The sequence below is a fragment of the Culex quinquefasciatus genome, chromosome 3, assembly GCF_015732765.1.
Source record: "Culex quinquefasciatus strain JHB chromosome 3, VPISU_Cqui_1.0_pri_paternal, whole genome shotgun sequence".
Lineage (NCBI taxonomy): Eukaryota > Metazoa > Arthropoda > Insecta > Diptera > Culicidae > Culex > Culex quinquefasciatus.
This window is the reverse complement of record NC_051863.1, coordinates 176,659,278-176,681,072: the sequence shown is the minus strand read 5'-3', so window position 1 is coordinate 176,681,072 and position 21,795 is coordinate 176,659,278. Positions and strand designations below refer to the sequence as shown.

The window sequence follows — 21,795 nt, the reverse complement described above, 5'->3', positions numbered from 1 at the left end:
TTTGGATTATTTTAATTGATAGTGGAGCGAATTCGCATTTTTTGATTTGGATTATATTTTGTGTGTACTTCGTTTATGACCAAAAAAGTTTCTATATTCAGTTTGTCCAATATGTTTTTGGACTTTGACCTCAACAAATTGCATTGCTCATTTTTTTAACTCAAGTTATTTGAGATGTTTTAAAATCAAAAATTCTATTGCACAGATTGGTCAAAATTGATTTGACATAGTCTTTTTGTATGGACGGTTGTAAAATTTGTATGGAGACTTGTATGACTTCTTAAGTTATAGATAATGTTCATACTATGTAAAATTTCAAAAATTAAATTTTCAACAGATTTGGTCATCCTTGAGCGAAATGTTTAGTTATCATTCAATGGTTCGTATTGCTTTTTTTTTCTCCGGTTGATTTGAATTTGTTTTCAATGAATTTAAGTCAAACAAAAGTATCCACAAATGTTCACGACCGGGTTATTCCAAGGTTCAGCTGATAAACTTTTAAGTAAAATTTAAAAGCCTTCATTAAAGTCATTAAAGATTGCTTAGCAATTTTTTCTTACAGATTTGGTGAATTTCAAACATAATTTTTACATTGAACATTGAGTAGTCTCTTTTCCAAACTCATACCATTTCCAATAAGCGCAAAGCCCAGCGTTCGCCCACTTGAAAGCTCCTCGCGTTGTATTCATTTGATTTGCAAACAATTTCATTTCAATTCTTCTGCACAATGACAATTGCTGAAAGGGAGTGAGGGAACAAAATATGACATTCAATATATACATCCGAGCGACACGGGGAGAGGAGATCCCACTATCGAATTCAATCTATTTCCAATTTGTTTCGATTGCAAAATGATTCCCAACCCGGCGGATGGCGTTCGAGACGGGCCTGTGTAAAACATTTTTCCGCGGAAAATTGTTTTCCGCTCACAGCCAGTTGACGTGGGATCGACACGCGGCGCTGAAATTGCATTTTCTACTGGTATTGGATATTGAAATGATTTTGAAAAACTCAAACTGGTTTAGATGTCTCGTGATTTTTGCTTAATTGAGTGCTCTAACTCTTGCAGAATTAGTTTGAAATACCGGACAGTTGCGAAAAACTTAATTAAATTAAACTAGAAAAATGCAAATCTACTAACTAGACGGGAAACAGACGATTTCCTTCATCAAAACGTGGACTTGAAAAAAAACTTCCATTTAAAACACCTCCCAGCGGGAGATAATAAAAGGGCATATCATCATCATCATCATCATTATTTGATGTGCATTTTATTATCCTGTGCCCACGTGTTTTTGTTGTTCGTTGAAGAAATCCACGTGGTGTATAAAAAAGTGAGTGTCAAAACGAGCGAATAATGTGATGCCGTCCGGCCCCTCTCTGAATGAAAAATCGGAAAAGGAGGGTAAATTCAGCGATGCGGATGAGGAAAACAGAAATGAGGCGTGAAATTCACGACCGCAGACAACAACAGCAGCTTTAACACATAATCAGATTTCTACGGATAACAATGAGGGGTGATGTTTACTGGTGAAGGGATAATTGAACCATCTGGTTAAAGTAATCGTGAAAATGTGTGTTTTTCAAGAAATCTGATTAAAAGAAAAAGGTTACAAAATATCTGAAAAATATTGTTTTGACATAAAAAAAAATTTGGGTTGGTTTGCAATACGTCGTAACAGCCAACACGGTCTTTGAAACCGATTTAGAAAATTTCTTTAAAAATTATCACTAAAAAATAACACTCCAGAACACTTTTTCTTAATCGATCATGTCTGTATTTTTTTTTGATGTGAAAAAAAATCAAAAATATTTTCTAAATTATAGTATTTCTTTACTAATATTAAAACTAAGATTATAACCATTTCAAACCAATTTTGCAATTTTTTTTATTTCAAATCGTATAAAAAAGTACAAATGGCTTAAACAAAATTTAAAAAAATTACAAAAATTACAAAAATTACAAAAATTACAAAAATTACAAAAATTACAAAAATTACAAAAATTACAAAAATTACAAAAATTACAAAAATTACAAAAATTACAAAAACTACAAAAACTACAAAAATTACAAAAATTACAAAAATTACAAAAATTACAAAAATTACAAAAATTACAAAAATTACAAAAATTACAAAATTACAAAATTACAAAATTACAAAATTACAAAATTACAAAATTACAAAATTACAAAATTACAAAATTACAAAATTACAAAATTACAAAAATTACAAAATTACAAAATTACAAAATTACAAAAATTACAAAAATTACAAAAATTACAAAAATTACAAAAATTACAAAAATTACAAAAATTACAAAAATTACAAAAATTACAAAAATTACAAAAATTACAAAAATTACAAAAATTACAAAAATTACAAAAGCTACAAAAGCACAAGTTGTCATTTTTGTTTTTGCTTGAAATGTCTGTGAGTTTAAACTTGTCAAAACACATTGTCAAAAAATGTGCAAATGTATTTTTGATTGATATTACAAATTTTCCTGCAAAGAAAACAACTCTCCAAGAACCGGCTCGTTCAGAAGTCAAAAGTCACTCCCGCTTGCAGATCCAATATTCAAATTCATGAATTTATAATAATGCATTTTCCCCCAGCTCGATTAAAAAAGTTGAATTAGTTTAACTTCGCACCGTCATGCCCATCTTTTCGGTGTGTTGTTGTGAGCAAGATTCAGCCGGTTGGTCCTGTAGTACTGTCTTTCCTCATGGAATAAGGTTGTTCTGTATCCGATTTTCCCCTTCGTACGAGGTTGGTATAGTGTCAGACTTTCAACAAAAGGTTATTTCAGCAAAGCAGTCCAAATTCAGCACCGTCATTATGTACGATTCTTTTTTCTAGGGTTTATTTTTGAAAAGTAAGTTTTCCATATGATAACGATTATAAAATGTCAAACTTCAAACTTTTTTTTTAAATTGGAAATGTAACTAAAAATTCTAAAACCCCTTCAAAATGCTCAATTTATTTTTCCTGCATGGCTTATACTCCCATCGGAGAAAAAAAATGTCAGCTCCTCGAGCAATTTCATACCTAATAATCATAACCGTAATGCTAAACAATAATAAATAATAAAGTAAAAGTCGTGCACGTGGTGGCAAGACCTCACCAATCAGGAAAACATCACACTTGGAGGAGAGTTGTTTGTTGTTTTCACTCTCCCTTCCATTTTTTTTTTGCAATCTGCAGTTTCATTTTTTTTTTGTTTTTCCCCTGACACAAAATTGGACGACTTTTTCCTCTGCTGCTGCTGAGCGCGAGACGACACTTTTCACTGGTCACATTACTTTTAACGAACTTTTGATTTGTAACGAGATCTTTAAAATTTATTAAATGGTCGTTTGCGAGGTGGCTTCATTTTCGCTCGTAGCTCGTTACTGAGATTTCTTCTTTTTTTCTCTCTGTCTTTTTTTTTTCCTCAGGTTTGGTTCCAGAATCGACGTGCCAAGTGGAAGAAACGAAAGAAGACCACCAACGTGTTCCGGACGCCAGGTAAATGACAGGTTTTAGCAGTGATTGCTGCTTGCGAGAAAGTTTGCAAATTAGGGCATAAAATAAAGTTGGTTGTTGTTTGGATTATTATTAGTATTTCAGTGACAACTTCTTTTTATGAATTTAAACTTCTTTTTCTCAACTGAAATGAAATGTTTGGAGTTTGGATCGATAAACCAGTTGCCAAAAAATATAATTCTATCAAAAACCAAATTTCTGTAAACGATCCAAAACTTATTTATTATTCAGTTTATCGATTTAGTAATTAATTATATTTAAAAAACAAAAATTTTAATTAAAAAGCATTTTTGGGATAATAATTCAGACTCAATCCGTCACAAATTAAATAATTTTAAATTAACTATTTAATTTGATTTTTGAACTTGTTTCTTTTGTTTAAGAAGCAAAACCTTCATTGGAAATATTATTAGTTAGTTTTTTTATGATAATTTTTGGAAAATATGATTTTTTTAAATAGTTAATTAGTTAATAGTTAAAGTGCTGTTAAACTGTTTTTAAGTTGAATACATTTAAAAAAGATATTTTTCGAAAAGATGTCTGTCCTTAGTTCAAAATATTTCATGAAAAAAAAAGTTTTTGACTTAAGGCCGTTGCAAATATTTTTTTAAGTTTATGTCCCTTGACTCTGACCAAAGTCGAGGGGGAAGGGGGTGCAACAAAAAGGTTTAAAAATTGAATTAACGAGCCACTGTTTCAACATACCTGTCCAGTTGTTTTGCAATCATTAGTTTCCAAAATACCAAAAAAAACGACCCCCGTTTGCGTTTACTACAACTGAACTTGTATGCTAAAACACGTGACTTCGCGAAGGTTAACTTTTTATCTAAAAACATGTGTTTTGATAATGTAGAAAGTTATTCAAAAAAAATCTAATTTTTATTTTTTGCAAGATGGATATCAAACGACGCAATATTTTGTTTTGTGTTTCAAACTTTAAATTTAAAGGTTTTGTTTAATACTGTTTAAAATAAATACGTATTTTTAAAGAAATATTCTCAAAAAATAGCAATATTGGTACTTAATGACTTGAAATTTTGTATTGATTTTCACTGCAGGTAAAATACTAGAATATTAACAAAATATTGCTTTTTTTGAACACTTAAATTGCAATATGGATAGCAAACGATGGTATGGATTTTCACAAAATTGGAATTTTTCTTGTAAACTACTCAATTTTTTACAGAATCCAATTTTTTGAAAATACTGGAATTTTCACTATTTTCAACATTGATATGAAATTTGAACCCATGCAGCACAAGAAGCATTATTGAGTATTAGTACATTTTTTTTTGATTTTACACTGGATTCATTCAAAAGTTTTGCAAATTCTAAAAAATTGGGTATCTTCAAGAAAATTTGGTCGTTTTACCTTCACCTCTCGTCTAATATTTGCTCAAAGATCGAGCAAAAATGTATTTTTTTCAATCTTAAAATTTTTATCAAAAAACTATTTTAAGTTAATTTTTTCGAGCTGAAATTTCGATGCATAAAAACTTTCACATTAAAAATCTATTTTCACTACATTACAGTTTTTAAAAGTAAAATACTCAAGCTTTCTCAAAATGACATAGTTTTTAAACACTAAAATACTTACATTTAATACGGATATCATACAACGCGAATTTTGGTATGGATTTTCACAATAATAGATTTATCAATGTAAAATTCTTAAATTTTCGAAAATTACTTTTTAAAGAAAATATCCAAATTTGATTAATGGATATGAATTTTGCGTCGTTCTATACCCGTATTCTTAACTATGATTTTTTTTTTCAGAAGTAATTGTATTAAGTTTGGGGCACTTGAAGGACGTGTAGATGAACAATCTCGAGCATTTTTGATATAAGTTTTTCGTAAGTAGGTCGAATACCGATGCAAAAAGGACTTTGTTTACCAATGGCTCTTACGGCTTTTTGAAAACTAATCCGTGATTTTTTTTATTTTGAAACTAAAATGTAGTGAAATCATTATTTATTTATGAATTAATGCATTTTAAAAGCTTTAATTTTGTTTTAAAAAATAGCTCCATTATAAAAAATGTATTGTAGTAACAGCTCTGAGTAGATTTCGTTTAACCCTCTACAACCCAACCACGCCTTTAGACGGGGTTTGATTTAAAAAATCTCAAAAAATCAATTTTTCAACCAATTTTTGATCTTCAAAATGCATTGGAAAGAAAAACTTTTAAAATTTTAGAAAATTAATGGGTTGGAAGTTTTACTTGTTTTATGTGGCTTTGCCAATGTTTTTTTTAATGTTAAATTGTTAAAAGTTTAATTTTTTTTAGGGGTCAACTTTGGCTGTGTTTTTTGCTAACATTTCCTTCATTTTAAGTAAAAAGAAGTTCCGAACAGACGGTCATAACTAAGTTCATGCCGTTTTAATTACATATACTGTTAAAATAACAAAAAGTGTTATGGAATATTCTTGCGAAATCCATTTCTGCATTAGAGTTGAATAACAGTTTATGTTATCATAACAAAATTTGTTATTGGTCTGATATAGATTGAAAGAACAAACAACTGTGGAATAACAATTTTTGTTACGGAAAAATACCTCCAACTATTATTGGGATGATCGGATTAGTTGTTAAAATAACAAAAAATAATAACAAAGATTTGTCCGAAGAATAACTAAAATTGTTATTAGTCTGTTATTGCAATAACAATCCAATAACAAAAAAATCATAACGGTGAATAACAAATCTTGTTATAAATTACTTAAAATGTTATTTGCCTAGTATTTTTAAGTATAAAAAAATGTTATTCCCACGTTACAACTTAAATGATAATAATGCCATTTTATAGAAGAAAACGTGAAAAATAAGCAAAAAATTGAAAAAGTGACTGTAAGAACATGAATAAATTAGATAGGCAAAATCTAACGATAGGAGGTGGTAGAATAGGCCAAAAACTACAAAAAAAAAAAACAAACGTAAATCAAACAAGATAAATGCAAATTAAGATACTAAAAATTAAACATGAAAAACATAAAACAAGAGAAGTAAAGTTTTTCGTAGAACAAAAGTTGCTCAAAATGACCTCCTGAGCACGGGAAAAATAAAAACTTTCGAAAAAAAATTGGGTGGTAGAGGGTTAAATAAGCTTATTTCAAGAAGTTACTTTAAATTAAATAACGTCTGCTAGGCTGGTACAAATTTTAATTCAAGTTTTTTATTCCTCGGCTCTGGTCGAGGTCGCGAGAAGGGGGAAATAATAAAAAAAGAAATTTAAGTCAATTTTTTAATCACAAAATAATAAGTACATTGTAACAGTCAGTGAACACTATAAAAACTATCAATTTATTTATCTATATATTTTCGATAAGAAGTCCCGAAATTTAAACTTGCAACAAACTTTTTTTTATATGAATATCAATTTTAATAGTAATTTTAAATTGCATCTAAGTTTTTCGAGGAAATTTTAACGATCAGGTTATGGTCGGCCGATAAAGCTATCGATGATTATTCTATTGTTAATAATATTTGAGCAATTTATTATGGAAACTGTTACTTTAAAAAGTTTAATCTAAGCTTTTTTTGTTGTTTAGAAATAACGAGAGGTGTATTTGATTAGTGTGGGTGTCATAACAATATCGCTTTTTTAGCTCAAAAATTTTCCGTTCATTCTTGGGTTCCCAAGCAACTCCATACATTGGCCATGTTATTTTTATAACATATCGTTCGAGAATCGCAATTTCTACCAATGGAAACCTTACAAGAATTGAAAAGAAACTATTGTGCTGTGATTTACTTTGATTAAATTGTTTTTATTATGTTATGTATTGCATAAACTTTCGTGCCACGTTTTGCACTAAATAATTTTTCAAAATAATATTCAACAAAACAAATTCTTAAACTTCAACTGCTTCTTCATCCCGCAGGCGCACTCCTCCCGTCGCACGGGCTGCCCCCCTTTGGCGCCAACATCACCAACATTGCGATGAGCGAGAGCTTATGCGGGACGTCCATGTTCGGCGGGGACCGGTGGGGCGTGGGCGTAAACCCAATGACTGCTGGTAAGTGCTCCCTCCCCTTGAAACTATAACTAACCACCAAAACCACACGGACCACTAATTGAAACTAATTTTTGCTGCTGCTTTTGCCCTTCCTTCTTGTGTGCTGCTAAATTACTAACATCAACAACGTCGTCGACTAACCCTCAACTAACCTGCCCTTATGCCCGGGGGGAAAAAAAAGGATTCGGTCAGCTGAACCAGACCTCGTCCCTGTCGTCCACCCTGAACGGGGGCCTCAACACGGGCATCAACATCTCGTCGGCCATGGGCGCCGGCGGGTACCACAACTACGGACTGAACGCACTTGGTAATGGGGCTTGGTGTAACCTTTGTTTGTCGTTTTTTGTTTAATTTGTTAATTTTATATTCAATATCAAAATTAATAACAATTTCCCAATTCCAGATGTCCCCTTCGTCGGTGACAGCATGATGTACCAGCACTCGGTGGGGGGCGTCGGTTGCACCGGAAGTTCACCCACGTCGACCCCGCCCAACCTAGCCGGCTGCTCATCGTCTACACCGCCGCTATCGGGAGGAGGTGGTGGCGGAGGAGGAGGAGGAGGTGGAGGTCCTCCAAATGGTGGACAGTCGACGCCAGGCTCGCAACACCATCATCAGCAGCAGCAGCAGCAACAGCAACAACAGCAACAACACCAGCATCAACAATCGCAGCAAGGTGGAAGTGAAGGGGATATGGTAAGCATCAAACTGATTTAAACTTAAAAGTCTTGATTATATTTCTTCATAAATCTTATAAATAAATTTCGAAAAACGGTAGTGAACCAAGATGTAATTGTTAACTTATCATGGGTTATTCCAGACCTCAGTCGTACATCAAAAAGTTAAAAATTTAACTGTGCTTTGTATAACATGATTTCAGTTGAAACCGCTTTTTGAAAGATGTAGTTGAACGCCAAATTGTTGATATGGACCTCGATGGAATTACATGCTGTTCATCTATACTATTTTTTTACATAAAACCCATGATATGAACAAAACTCTATTCTGAGGGCTCAATGGATAACTTCAGTTGGAAAATTTAAAAATTTCTTTAAGATGGTACAATTTTATTTTCTCTGAAAAATTAAACTTTTTCAAATATCAATATTTCGAGTTTACAAAAAAATAACCTCCGAGGGTGTTTGAGCGTTTAAAGTTAATGAAACCTAGTGCAAATAATTCAGCTTATACTTTTTCTAAATATCAGAGTTTGAAAATTGCATATTTTATTTACATTGCAATGCCTGAAAGTTTTGACCAATAAGTTCAACATATTTTTTCAATAACAAAATGTTTGTTTTATAAGCCATCGCAACATATTTTTTCTCTGAAACTTAACCTTGAATTGCTGCCTTGAAAAAACTAATTTTTGAGGGTTTGCTCTGATACTTTTGATAAAATTGATCGTAGATGGCGTCGATCGATAACTAGGACATAGTTTCTTGGATTGGCATGCCCAACTGCATAAAGTTGAGAGAAAAAAATATACCAAAAATAAATATTCCTACACGGATAGAAATCCTCTAAGCAAATCTGTTAACTCTGTTTTGTTGAATTTGATAACATTGAAATGTTTCCAAAATTGTCAACATTTTTTTTCGATTTTGAACAACAACAACAATGCAAAGGCTTTCAACGAAATCGAAAATTTTTTTGACGATTTTGGTAACATTTCAAGGTTGTCAAATTCGACAACAAATAATTACCGGATTTGCGTACATAATTTCTATCCGTGTAACAGTTTGAAGTTCATGCAACACCCAAAAGATTCCCTATCAATTAATATCCATATTGTAACAATCATTAAAACAAAAAAGAAACTACTTTTTTTGCATGAAAATTTGCCGATCATTAGAAACCTGCATTGTAAAAAAATATTGAGTTTATTTCAAAAATATATAGTTTTATGCAGGGCCGTGTACAAGGGGGGGGTTTTAGGGGTTTAACCCCCCCCCTGGCAAATTAAGTTAGTTACACCCCATGCGCCCCTCGGCCCGAAGGGCCAATTTTTTTTAGCTATGTTGCTAAAATGCCAAAGAGATTTTTTTTTCAAATCGATATGAAAAATTTGACTGGAGGCGCCCTAATGACTAAAACATTTTTATGAAAATTATGAAAATTTAACTGGAGGCGCCCCTAACACTTATTTTTTTTCAATACGAATATGCAATATAAAAATTTGACTGAAGGCGCCCCTACGACTTTAAAAAATCATGCAAATTGTCGATATGAAAAATTTGACTGGAGGAGCCCTAACGATTAAAACATTTTTATGAAAATTATGAAAATTTAACTGGAGGCGCCCCTAAAACTTAATTTTTTTCAATACGAATATGCAATATAAAAATTTGATTGGAGACGCCCCTACGACTTAAAAATATCATGCAAATTCTCGAAATGAAAAATTGAAAGCAGGCACCCTTACGACTTAAAAAAATCATACAAATTTTGTTATGAAAATTTGACTGGAGGCGCCCTTATGACTTAAAAAATCAAGCAAATGCTCGATACGAAAAATTTGACTGGAGCGCCCCTATGATTGAAACATTTTCATGAAAATTATGAAAATTTAACTGGAGGCGCCCCTAAGACTTAATTTTTTTTTTCAATACAAATATGCAATATAAAAAATTGACTGGAAGCGCCCCTACGACTTAAAAAAATCATGCAAATTCTCGATATGGAAAATTAAATAGAGGCGCCCCTACGACTTTAAAAACATCATACAAATTTTGTTATGAAAATTTGACTGAAGGCGCCCTTATGACTTAAACAATCATGCAAATTCTCGATATGAAAAAATTGACTGGAGGCGCCCCTATGACTAAAACATTTTTATGAAAATTATGAAAATTTAACTGGAGGCGCCCCTAAGACTTAAGTTTTTTCAATACGAATATGCAATATAAAAATTTGACTGGAGGCGCCCCTACGACTTAAAAAAATCATGCAAATTCTCGATACGAAAAATTAAATAGAGGCGCCCCTACGACTTTAAAAAATCATACAAATTTTGTTATGAAAATTTGACTGAAAGCATCCTTATGACTTAAAAAAAATCATGTAAATTACCGATATGAAAAATTTGACTGGAGGCGCCCCTATGACTAAAACATTTTTATGAAAATTATGATAATTTAACTGGAGGCGCCCCTAAGACTTAATTTTTTTTCAATACGAATATGCAATATAAAAATTTGACTGGAGGTGCCTCTACGTCTTAAAAAAATCATGCAAATTCTCGAAATGAAATATTGAATGGAGGCGCCCCTACGACTTAAAAAAAATCATATTAATTTTTTTTTATAAAAATTGACTGGAGGCTCCCTTATGACTTGAAAAAACATGAAAATTCTTGACATAAAAATTGACTGGAGGCGCCCCTATGACTACCACATTTTTATGAAAATTTAACTGGACGCGCCCCTTAGACTTAATTATTTTCAATACGAATATGCAATATAAACATTTGACTGGAGGCGCCCCTACGTCTTAAAAAAATCATGCAAATTCTCGAAATGAAATATTGAATGGAGGCGCCCCTACGACTTTAAAAAAATCATATTAATTTTATTATAAAAATTGACTGGAGGCGCCCTTATGACTTGAAAAAAACATGAAAATTCTCGATATAAAAAATTTGGCTGGAGGCGTCTCTATGACTACCACATTTTTATGAAAATTTAACTGGACGCGCCCCTAAGACTTATTTTTTTTCAATACGAATATGCAATATAAAAATTTGACTGGAGGCGTCTCTACGTCTTAAAAAAATCATGCAAATTCTCGAAATGAAATATTGAATGGAGGCGCCCCTTTGACTTAAAAAAAATCATATTAACTTTTTTATAAAAATTGACTGGAGGCGCCCTTATGACTTGAAAAAACATGAAAATTCTCGATATAAAAAATATGACTTGAGGCGCCCCTATGACTACCACATTTTTATGAAAGTTCAACTGGACGCGTCCCTTAGACTTAATTATTTTCAATACGAATATGCAATATAAAAATATGACTGGAGGCGCCCCTACGTCTTAAAAAAATCATGCAAATTCTCGAAATGAAATATTGAATGGAGGCGCCCCTACGACTTTAAAAAATCATATTAATTTTATTATAATTGACTGGAGGCGCCCTTATGACTTGAAAAAAACCATGAAAATTCTCGATATAAAAAATTTGACTGGAGGCGCCCCTATGACTACCACATTTTTATGAAAATTTAACTGAACGCGCCCCTTAAACTTAATTTCTTTCAATACGAATATGCAATATAAAAATTTGACTGGAGGCGCCCCTACGACTTTAAAAAAAATCATACAAATTTTGTTATGAAAATTTGACTGGAGGCGCCCTTATTACTTAAAAAAATCATGCAAATTCTCGATATGTAAAAAATTTGACTGAAGGCGCCCCTATGACTAAAACATTTTTATGAAAATTATGAAAATTTAACTGAAGGCGCCCCTAAGACTTAATTTTTTTCAATACGAATATGCAATATAAAAAATTGACTGGAAGCGCCCTTACGACTTAAAAAAATCATGCAAATTCTCGATATGAAAAATTAATTATAGGCGCCCCTACGACTTTAAAAAATCATACAAATTTTGTTATGAAAATTTGACTGGAGGCACCCTTATGACTTTAAAAAATCTTGCAAATTATCGATATGAAAAATTTGACTGCAGGCGCCCCTATGACTAAAACCTTTTCATGAAAATTATGAAAATTTAATTGGAGGGCCCCTAAGACTTAATTTTTTTCAGTACGAATATGCCATATAAAAATTTGACTGGAGGCGCCCCTACGACTTAAAAAAACATACAAATTTTATAATGAAAATTTGACTAGAGGCGCTCTTACGATTTAAAAAAATCATACCAATTCTTATATTGAAAATTTGACCTATGACTATGAATGAAACATTTTTATGAAAATTCTCAATATGAAAATTTAACTGGAGGCGCCCCTACGACCTAATTTTTTTAAACATATTCTCAACATTAAAGATTTGACTGGAGGCGCCCCTTAGAATTAAAAAAAATCATGCGAATTCTTGATATGAAAAATTGACTGAAAGCGCCCCTATGAATAATTTTTTTTAAATACAAATTCCCAATGTAAAAATATGACTGAAGACGCCCCTACGACTTTAAAGGCATATGCTCGATATGGCAACTTGGATTGAGGCGCCCTTATGACTTAAAAAAATCATACAAATTCTTATTATGAAAATTTAACTGGTGCCGCCCCTGCGACTTAATTTTTTTAAACAAATTCTCAATATTAAAAATTTGACAGGAGGCGACTTAAAAATCATGAAAATTTTCGCTATGAAAAATTTAATGAATGCGTCCCTACGACTTTGAAAAAATCATACAATTTTTATTATGAAAAATGACTGGAGGCGCCCTATGACTTAAACATTTTTATGAAAATTCTCGATATGAAAATTGAATTGAAGGCGCCCCTACGACCTAACAAAATCATGCAAATTCTCGATATGAAAAATTGATTGGAGGCTCCACTACGACTTTAAAAAATCATACAAATTTTATTATGAAAATTTGACTGGAGGCGCCCTTATGACTTAAAAAATCATGCAAATTCTCGATATGAAAAATTTGACTGGAGGCGTCCCTTTGACTTAAACATTTTTATGAAAATCATGAAAATTTAACTGGAGGCCTACGACTTAATTTTTTTTAAATAATAGTTCACAATATAGAAACTTGACTGGAGGTGCCCTTTTAACTTAAAAATATCATGCAAATTTTCCATATGAAATATTGAATGGAGGCGCCCCTACGACATTAAAAAAAACATATTAATTATATTTTAAAAAATGACTGGAGGCGCTCTTATGACTTAAAAAAAACATGAAAATTCTCGATATTAAAATTTGGTTGTAGGCGCCTTTATGACAAAAACATTTTTATGAAAATTCTTGATATGAAAATTGAATTGGAGGCGCCCCTACGACTTAAAAAAATCATGCAAATTCACGATATAAAAAATTGAATGGAGGCTCCCCTACGACTTCAAAAAATTCATACATTCTCGATATGAAAAATCTTACTGGAGGCGCCCCTATGACTAAAATTTTTTATGAAAATTATGAAAATTTTACTGGAGGCGCCCCTACGATTTATTTTTTTCCAATTCAAATTCTCAATATAAAATTTTGACTGGAGACGCCCTAACAACTTAAAAAAATCAGGTCAACTTTCGATATGAAAAAATGAATGGAGGCGCTCTTTTGACTCAAAAAAAAAAATCATACAAATTCTTATTATGAAAATGTGACCATTGATAATTATGAATGAAACATTTTTATGAAAATTCTCAATACGAAAATTTAACTGGAGGCGCCACTACGACCTAATTTTTTTTAAACATATTCTCAACATTAAAAATTTGACTGGAGGCGCCCCTACGACTTAAAAATATCATGCAAATTTTGGATATGAAAAATTGACTGGAAGCACCCCTATGAATTATTTTTATTAAATATGTATTTAAAAAAATAATGTTAATGTAAAAAATATGACTGAAGACGCCTCTACGACTTTAAAGGCATATTCTCGATATGGCAACTTGGATTGAGGCGCCATTATGACTTAAAAAAAATCATACAAATTCTTATTATGAAAATTCAACTTGTGACTTAAATTTTTTAGAACAAATTTTCAATACCAAAAATTTGACAGAAGGCGCCCCTACGACTTAAACAATCATGAAAATTTTCGCTATGAAAAATTTAATGGATGCGTGACTACGACTTTAAAAAAATCATACAATTTTTTTATGAAAATTTGACTGGAGGCGCCCTTATGACTAAAAAAAATCATGCAAATTCTCGATATGAACATTTTGATTTGAGGCGCCCCTACGACTTAAAAAATCATGCAAATTCTCGATATGGAAAATGGAATGGGGGCGCCCCTATGACGTAAACATTTTTATGTAAATTCTCAATATGTAAGTTTTACTGGAGGCGCCCTTATGAGTGGGGAAAAAATTGGTAAAAATATTGAAAAAAGTTGAATAATCAGTGCCCAAATCAGCTTAAAAATGATAAAAATATTTTAAACATAAGATTTTACTGGAACCGCTATTATGACAAAATTAAAACATTCAACAAAAAAAAGTTTGACTATCGACGCCCCTCTAGCAACATAAAGACTGTTTAATAAGAGCAAAACAAAGTTTGGCGTACGATAACATAAAAAAATAAAAATTCTGTTTAGCGTTCTAGCTACAACAATTTTTTGCGCCGGTTGGCAAACTTTGTTTGACTAATTTTGAATAGTCTTTATAGCTTGAGGAGCGCCGATAGTCAAATAATTTTATCAACAAAACGCCGCTGGTAAAATCCTATTTTTAAAATATTTATCTTTGATCTTTTTTTATGTTGCTCTACTTTTTTCATTTTTTTTATTTTGTCATGAGGCCACCTCTAGTAAAATTTTATTTTCAAAAAGGTAGTCAAATTGTTTTATTTAAAAAAAATTATTTCATCACAAGGCGCAACTTTTTATCATTTTTATGTTGCTTTAGCTAACTTTTTTTTGATTATTTTTTTACGTGTTGTGAAACTTTCTTTGAAATCTAATTTTCAAAATATTTTCATCATTTCTATGGTGCTATTCAGGCGTAATATGTTAATTTAATATGTTAATTATTTTATCATTTTTTAAATTTTGTTTATGAGAGAGGTGCCTTTTCGGAACATTTTCTGGGGTAAATCGAAATATATCTTTGTTTCCTGTAGCAACTTTGTTACTTTTTATCGATTTTCTAGGACGTTTCTTCAGAAAAGTCAAGGAATCGATAGAAATATATTCAAAATTATCTTTTTTAATTTTTTATACTCAAAAATCTGTTACAAATGTTTGACCCAAAATGAAGTTTCTTATCTAATTTTTCAGATTTTCAGAAAATTCCGTCCAAAGATACAAAATTTCATACGTTTACATACCCATTCCAGCCCTCAAAATTGTATGGAGACTTGCATGAAAAAACAAATGATGCAAAATTGCTTCTTTTGACATAGGGAATGCAAAGAAAAGTCGATTGAAAACCAGTAGTTTCCGAGTTATGATCAGTTGAACACTTTCAGTTTATCCAGCTACAACCCAACCCCACCTCTAGGCGGGATTCGATCTAATAATTCGCCAAAAATCTTTTTTTTTACCAATTTTCGACCTTTAAAAAGCATTGGAAAGGTGAACTCTTAAAATTTGATTTTTTTAGGGTTGAACGTGTGACTTGTTTTATTTGACTTTACCAATGTTTAAAAAATGAAAATTTTTCTTGGCTGTGTTTTTCACTAATATTTTCTGTACTTTTTTTCTATTGTTTCAGACTATACCTCTAAGCATTTTTTAACAATTTAAATGATAATGGTTTGTTCTAGAGTAAAAAAATAAAAACATACAAAAAAATAATGAAAAATTGGCTGTAAAACTTGACAAATTAGGTGCTAGAATAGGCCAAATACTACCAAAAACAAATATCAACTAAACAAGATAAATGCAAATATAAAAACTATAAATGAAACAAAAACAACAAAAAACAAGAGACGTAAACTTTTTCGTAGAACAAAAGTTGCTCAAAATGACAAGGGAAAAATTTAAAAAAAATCGAAAAAAAAATGGGCAGCAAAGGGTTAACACTTAGAAAAAATCAAGTTCATCGATTTGATTTCTTTAAGATTGTGTATCTCAGAAACAAATTGCTCGATTTGAAAGTTTCAGAGAGAAAATTGTACAAAATTTTCTTGAAAAGAAACCAAAATAAATTGAAAATGCAGTCCTAAAATTGGCTTTAACCTGAAAACGGTACATTTTGTTAACAAAATTGCTTCAACAATTTTTGTCCACTTTTACGTTTTTTTTCTTCAAAAAAATCATATCTCCTAAACCAGATGAATAATATGACCGGACCCAGAATTGTATGGACATTTGTATAGAAAAACGAATTATGCAATTGTGCTTCTTTTGACATATGGAATGCATGGTGCATGGCAAAGTTTCATCCAAATCAAAAAAATGAAAAGCTAAAAATCATGAAAAAAATTTGCGAAATCGTAGAGAACTACTCTTAATATTTAAAAAAAACTTATGAAAACTTGTTTTGAGCAATTACCGCTACACTTGTTCACTAAAACCCCGTTTTACGCTCCACAAGTGAACGGCCCATGCCTCTTCCGATTTACGCCAAAACTCTCATTTGCGCAAAAATCTCAAATTCGCTCAAACTCCGAATTAACGCCCCCCCCTTCATGGTGCTATTCAACACGATTTGCAGCACCAATTCAAAAAGTGTAGTCTCTTGTTGCACCAATGTAAAATATATAAAAAACGAAGTTGACTTTATATCTGTCACCCGGGACTAGACCAACCACTGTCATCCTTTTAACTACAAGGACTTCGCCGCCCTGTTTGAGTAAGGCACAGAGCGACGGCGCCGGATACCCATATTTACACTTAGAATTTTAGAGCGTCCGCCGCGGGATTCGAACCAGCAAAATATATGTAAAATATACCAAAGTATTATTTATTGAGTTTAAAGATTGACTGTTAGCGCCCTTTCGCAATCTAAACAAGCACCCCATGCGCCCCTTTCGAGAAAACCCTCCCCTTTCGAAAATCCTGTGCACGGCCCTGGTTTTATGAAAATTTTGACTGTTTCCAAAAACACGATTATATTTATTATCGAACGGCATGAAAATGCCCAATCATTTATAATACTATCAAAACCAAAATTTTGAGATTATCTCAAAAATACGTTGTATTGTAAAAATTTGAAATGTTTTGAAAATCAATCTTTTCAGAAATATTTTTGGATTTTTTTTGTCTTCTAAAACGTAGTTGGTTTTGCCAATCCAAAGTTCCAAAATTTAACAATTTTTCCGAAAATCAATTTTCCTATTAATTTTGCGATCTAGACCACTGTGCAAAGTTTATAGAAATCATTTCTAAACAAGTCTAACAAAACCGTTTTCTTCTCTTATCCACGCCTGTAAAATAATAAAAAAACAATAAGGTCGGCGTCTTGGTTTTTTATGTATTTGTAGTTTTTTTTCACTATCTCAACTATGACCTAACATAAGTCTTGGAAAGAAAAAGGCAATGTTTACGAATTTAAGCAAAAAACAAAAAACAAAATAGATAAACGGAAAAAAAAACTATAAATTTTTACTGATTAACAAAAAGTTAAACAAGAAATGTCTTTCTATCTTAAGGCGAAAATTATTCATCTGAACTAGGGAAAAACGGTTTTTTTTCTTATTTGTTGAATCGAAACCTGGGGAAAACCCGGATATTTCAAAAAACATAATTGGTGGCAATTATGCAATTACGTCACATTTTTCGCGAGCAAAAATACAAATGAAATAAACACCAAACATTCATTTCTGAACTCATTTAAATTTATTAAAATCAGCACTTCTTAAATTTTCACTTAATGGAAACTTGGTAAAGTTGCAGCAAACTTTGTCAGCTCCATACAAATTATAGCTGAATTTTAGGAAAAAAATAACTGAATATTCCAAATATAAGGGGTTACATACATGAGCAATTCTCTGAGATTTCGGTCATTCGATTTTTTCTGTATTTTTTAATCCGGCTGAAACTTTTTTGGTGCTTTCGGTATACCCAAAGAAGCCATTTTGCATCATTAGTTTGTCCATAGGTATAAATTTCCATACAAATTTGGCAGCTGTACATACAAAGATGATATGTGAAAATTCAAAAATCAGTATCTTTTGAAGACATTTTTTGATCGATTTGGTGTCTTGGGCAAAGTTGTAGGTATGAATATGGACTACACTGAAAAAAAATGATACACGGTATAAAAAAATGGTGATATTTAGTTTCACTTTTTGTCACTAAAACTTGATTTGCAAAAAAAACACTATTTTTTTGACATGTTTTAGAGGACATCAAATGCCAATTTTTCAGAAATTTCCAGAATGGGCAAATAATCTTTAACCAAGTTATGATTTTTTGAATCAAAACAATTTTTTAAAAAATTGGAATATTGGTAGCAATTTCTTTTCAATTTCATTTTTCGATGTAAAATTGAATTTGCAATCAAAAAGTACTTTGATGAAATTTTGATAAAGTGCACCGTTTTCAAGTTAAAGCCATTTATATATAACTTTTTTCAAAATTGTCGCAGTTATTGATTCTTTTAAAATAGTGCCCATGTTTGCCCACTTTTAAAAAAAATATTTTTGAAAAGCTGAGAAAATTCTTTATATTTTGCTTTATCGGTTTTTGTAGATACGATCCTTAGTTGCTGAGATATTGCCATGCAAAGGTTTAAAAACAAGAAAATTCATGTTTTCTAAGTCTCACCTAAACAACCCATCATTTTCTAATGTCGATATCTCAGCAACTAATGGTCCGATTTACAATGTTAAAACATGAAACATTCTTGAAATTTTCCGATCTTTTCGAAAAAAATATTTTCATAAATTTTAAACAAAGACTAATATTTCAAAAACATCAAACATTCAATATTACGTCCTTTTGATATGTTAGTCTTTATTTTAAAATTTTGAAAATATTTTTTTCGAAATTTAAAAAAGAAAAATTTTGTTCTAAATGAAAAAAATGAACCTTCTGGGTTAATGAGTTGACGGAGAATCACCGATATATTATTATTATAATTTTTTTACCATTAAAATAAACTTATCACACAATTTAATTGATTTTCATTATTTTAAATCCATTTTTTCCCCTTCCAGTCCAACGGTGGCCACAGTCTCTCCAACTGCCAGGGTCTCGGGGGTGGCAGCGGTGGCGGCCACGGTGGCGGTCCCGAAACGCCGGACGGAACCGGCGCCGGCGACGAGGACGTCTGGCGGGGCCACAGCATAGCGGCGCTGCGACGCCGGGCCTCGGAGCTGAACCAGACGATGCCGTCGTACTTGCACGCGCACAATTACGACCACCACAACTCGGTGTATTGACTGCAGTTATTCAAGTAGGACAACGTTTTGCGCCACACCAGTATTACACGAAATAACTCAAATTTTTAGGCAGGCAAGGGATGGATGTGTAAAATAGGACGATAAGTGCTCGAAACGAAAGTGCAGAAACCAAGTATACGAAGGAAAGAAAATCTGTGAATCTTTTAAAGTAACGCAACATGTGTATACGATTTGTCTATAATGATAGTGCAGCAAACAATTGAGGCATGGAAGACATTTTTCCAATGCCATTAACATAAATAAAGAGAAATTTAGTATACGATAGAAGAAGAAAAAACATTCACATTCGATAATAAGCCAGTTTGTGGTACGAAAAGCAGTAACTAATTGTACTTTTCTGTGAGCGAAGAAAAAGCTATTCATTCCAGTAAATTTATTACCATTTAAAAAAAAAAACAAAAAAAACCCATTAAAAGCGTGTAAGCCAATAACTAATTGTAAATAGAACAATTCCCTGTTATTATAAAACTAAACTTAAACTAATGTAATCGCTGAAGCAAAAGTAACTAAAACTTAGGATGGGACAACAGTGTAATTCAAAGTATTAAGAAAATATTTTTTTGTTCTGTTTGAACCCTTTTTTGTTTGCTCGAAAGCAAAACGAAAGCAGTTTTGTTTTAGTAATTTTTAAAAGTATTTACGTTTGTACAAAGAAAGTAACAAGAATCGATAAGAAAATCCGTAAAAAAAACTCGTGTCTATGAATATTTACAACAAATAAAAACAAGAAAAAGCTTTTGAGTTTTTTGCGACACTTTTGTACAAATCAGTAAGGTAAAGAAAGCTAAACGGAAGTGGACGGTCGATTATGTTAGGCTAAGCGAACTGCAGAGAAAACGGAAGTTACTCTACTGAGGTTGCTTTGAAAATGAGGACGTAAAATTTCCAGTGAAAAAAAACTAAGTGAAGAACGGTGGAATAAAAAGAAAACAAACATCAGCAACTGCAAACAATGTATACGATTATGGCAACTAAAGGCTAAGATGAAGAAATAAAAAAAAACAGATGTATGTTAGTAAAATAATTCATTATTGATATCGAATAAAAATTGATAAAATATGCGATTGTGTTAATTTTTATTCCTTGCAAAAGCAAAATTAGTTCGTTGACTAATTTCTAGACAAATTCTTGCAGTGGTGCAACAATGTCACAAGCTCACTTATCAAATATCTAATACACACCATGTTACAGTGATTCCACGGACACTGATCAAAAGTGTTCCGATTTGGCCCAAAATTTGGTCAAAATAAGGGTTCGTGAGTTTTCATGATTCATGATTTAATCACGTGTAATTTCACAATTTGCTTGAAACAATGCCTAATAAAACAATCTACAAATATTGTCTTCACAGTGCCATTTTATTTAAATTATATGAGTTTTCAATGGAAAAGCGGAAACTTCAAACCAAATTGTTACAACATTTAAAGAGAAGCGAATACTCTTTTTTTCCTTTGTGGGATTTAAGACTACTGCGACCATTTAGTTGATCTATTGTAGTGTACCCCTAATTACTGTCGCATATTTTCAGGGTGACAAGTCACCATTTAGGGTGACCGCCACTGACTGAGGATGCGATATACCCCAGTTTGGCATTGCTTCGAGAATGAAGTCAACAACCGAAGTGGGATTTTCTGAATAAATTTCTGAGGGAGTTAAAATCCCTTTATTGAAAAATTTAATTTTTTGCAATCAGTGCACCACACTCACACAGTAAGTGCCTTGAAGTTTCCACTTCACAGTCACAGAGCCTACAGATATCAGTTTGACTTCGCGTTAGCTTTTTCAAGTGATACCGTGATGGGCAATGTCCTGTAATTAATCCAATGTATATGTTTAGTGACCGTTTATTCAGACCAAGTATTCGCGACGTTTTCTGTTTGCTAGGGGTGATAAACAACTTGGATTGCTTTGCAGAATGCGAGGCAATCCAATTCTGTTGTATCATGGAATTTTCCCATTTTGTAATTTCCATTTTCAGAACGCATTTCGACACTCCACAGAATGGCTCCGGACCAACAAAAAGGTCATCTGAGCCTTTCCTGGCAAGCAAATCGGCCTTTTCATTCCCTTCAACCCCGCAGTGGCCTGGAACCCAGTACAAGAATACTCGATTTTTATTACCCAGTTTTTTCAGAAGAATTACACACTCCCAAACCAATCTAGATTGGCATTTGGGAGAATTCAAAGCATTCAAAGCAGCTTGACTATCAGAGAAAATACAGATTGTAGAATACCTAT

At 32.0% G+C, this 21,795-nt stretch overlaps 1 protein-coding gene across 2 annotated transcripts in view; it reads left to right on the top strand.

Moving 5' to 3' along the window:
* Positions 1-20,616, top strand: part of LOC6049011 (homeobox protein orthopedia) — a 113,896-nt gene extending 93,280 nt beyond the window's left edge. For both annotated transcript variants that reach the window (XM_038264672.1, XM_038264671.1), the window contains exons 4-8: positions 3,440-3,509; positions 7,413-7,547; positions 7,729-7,854; positions 7,951-8,243; positions 19,312-20,616. In XM_038264672.1, the coding sequence (XP_038120600.1) occupies positions 3,440-3,509; positions 7,413-7,547; positions 7,729-7,854; positions 7,951-8,243; positions 19,312-19,536 (849 nt within the window). In that variant the 3' untranslated portion in view covers positions 19,537-20,616. The remainder of the gene's footprint in view (positions 1-3,439; positions 3,510-7,412; positions 7,548-7,728; positions 7,855-7,950; positions 8,244-19,311) is intronic.
* Positions 20,617-21,795: the final 1,179 nt, after the last annotated feature.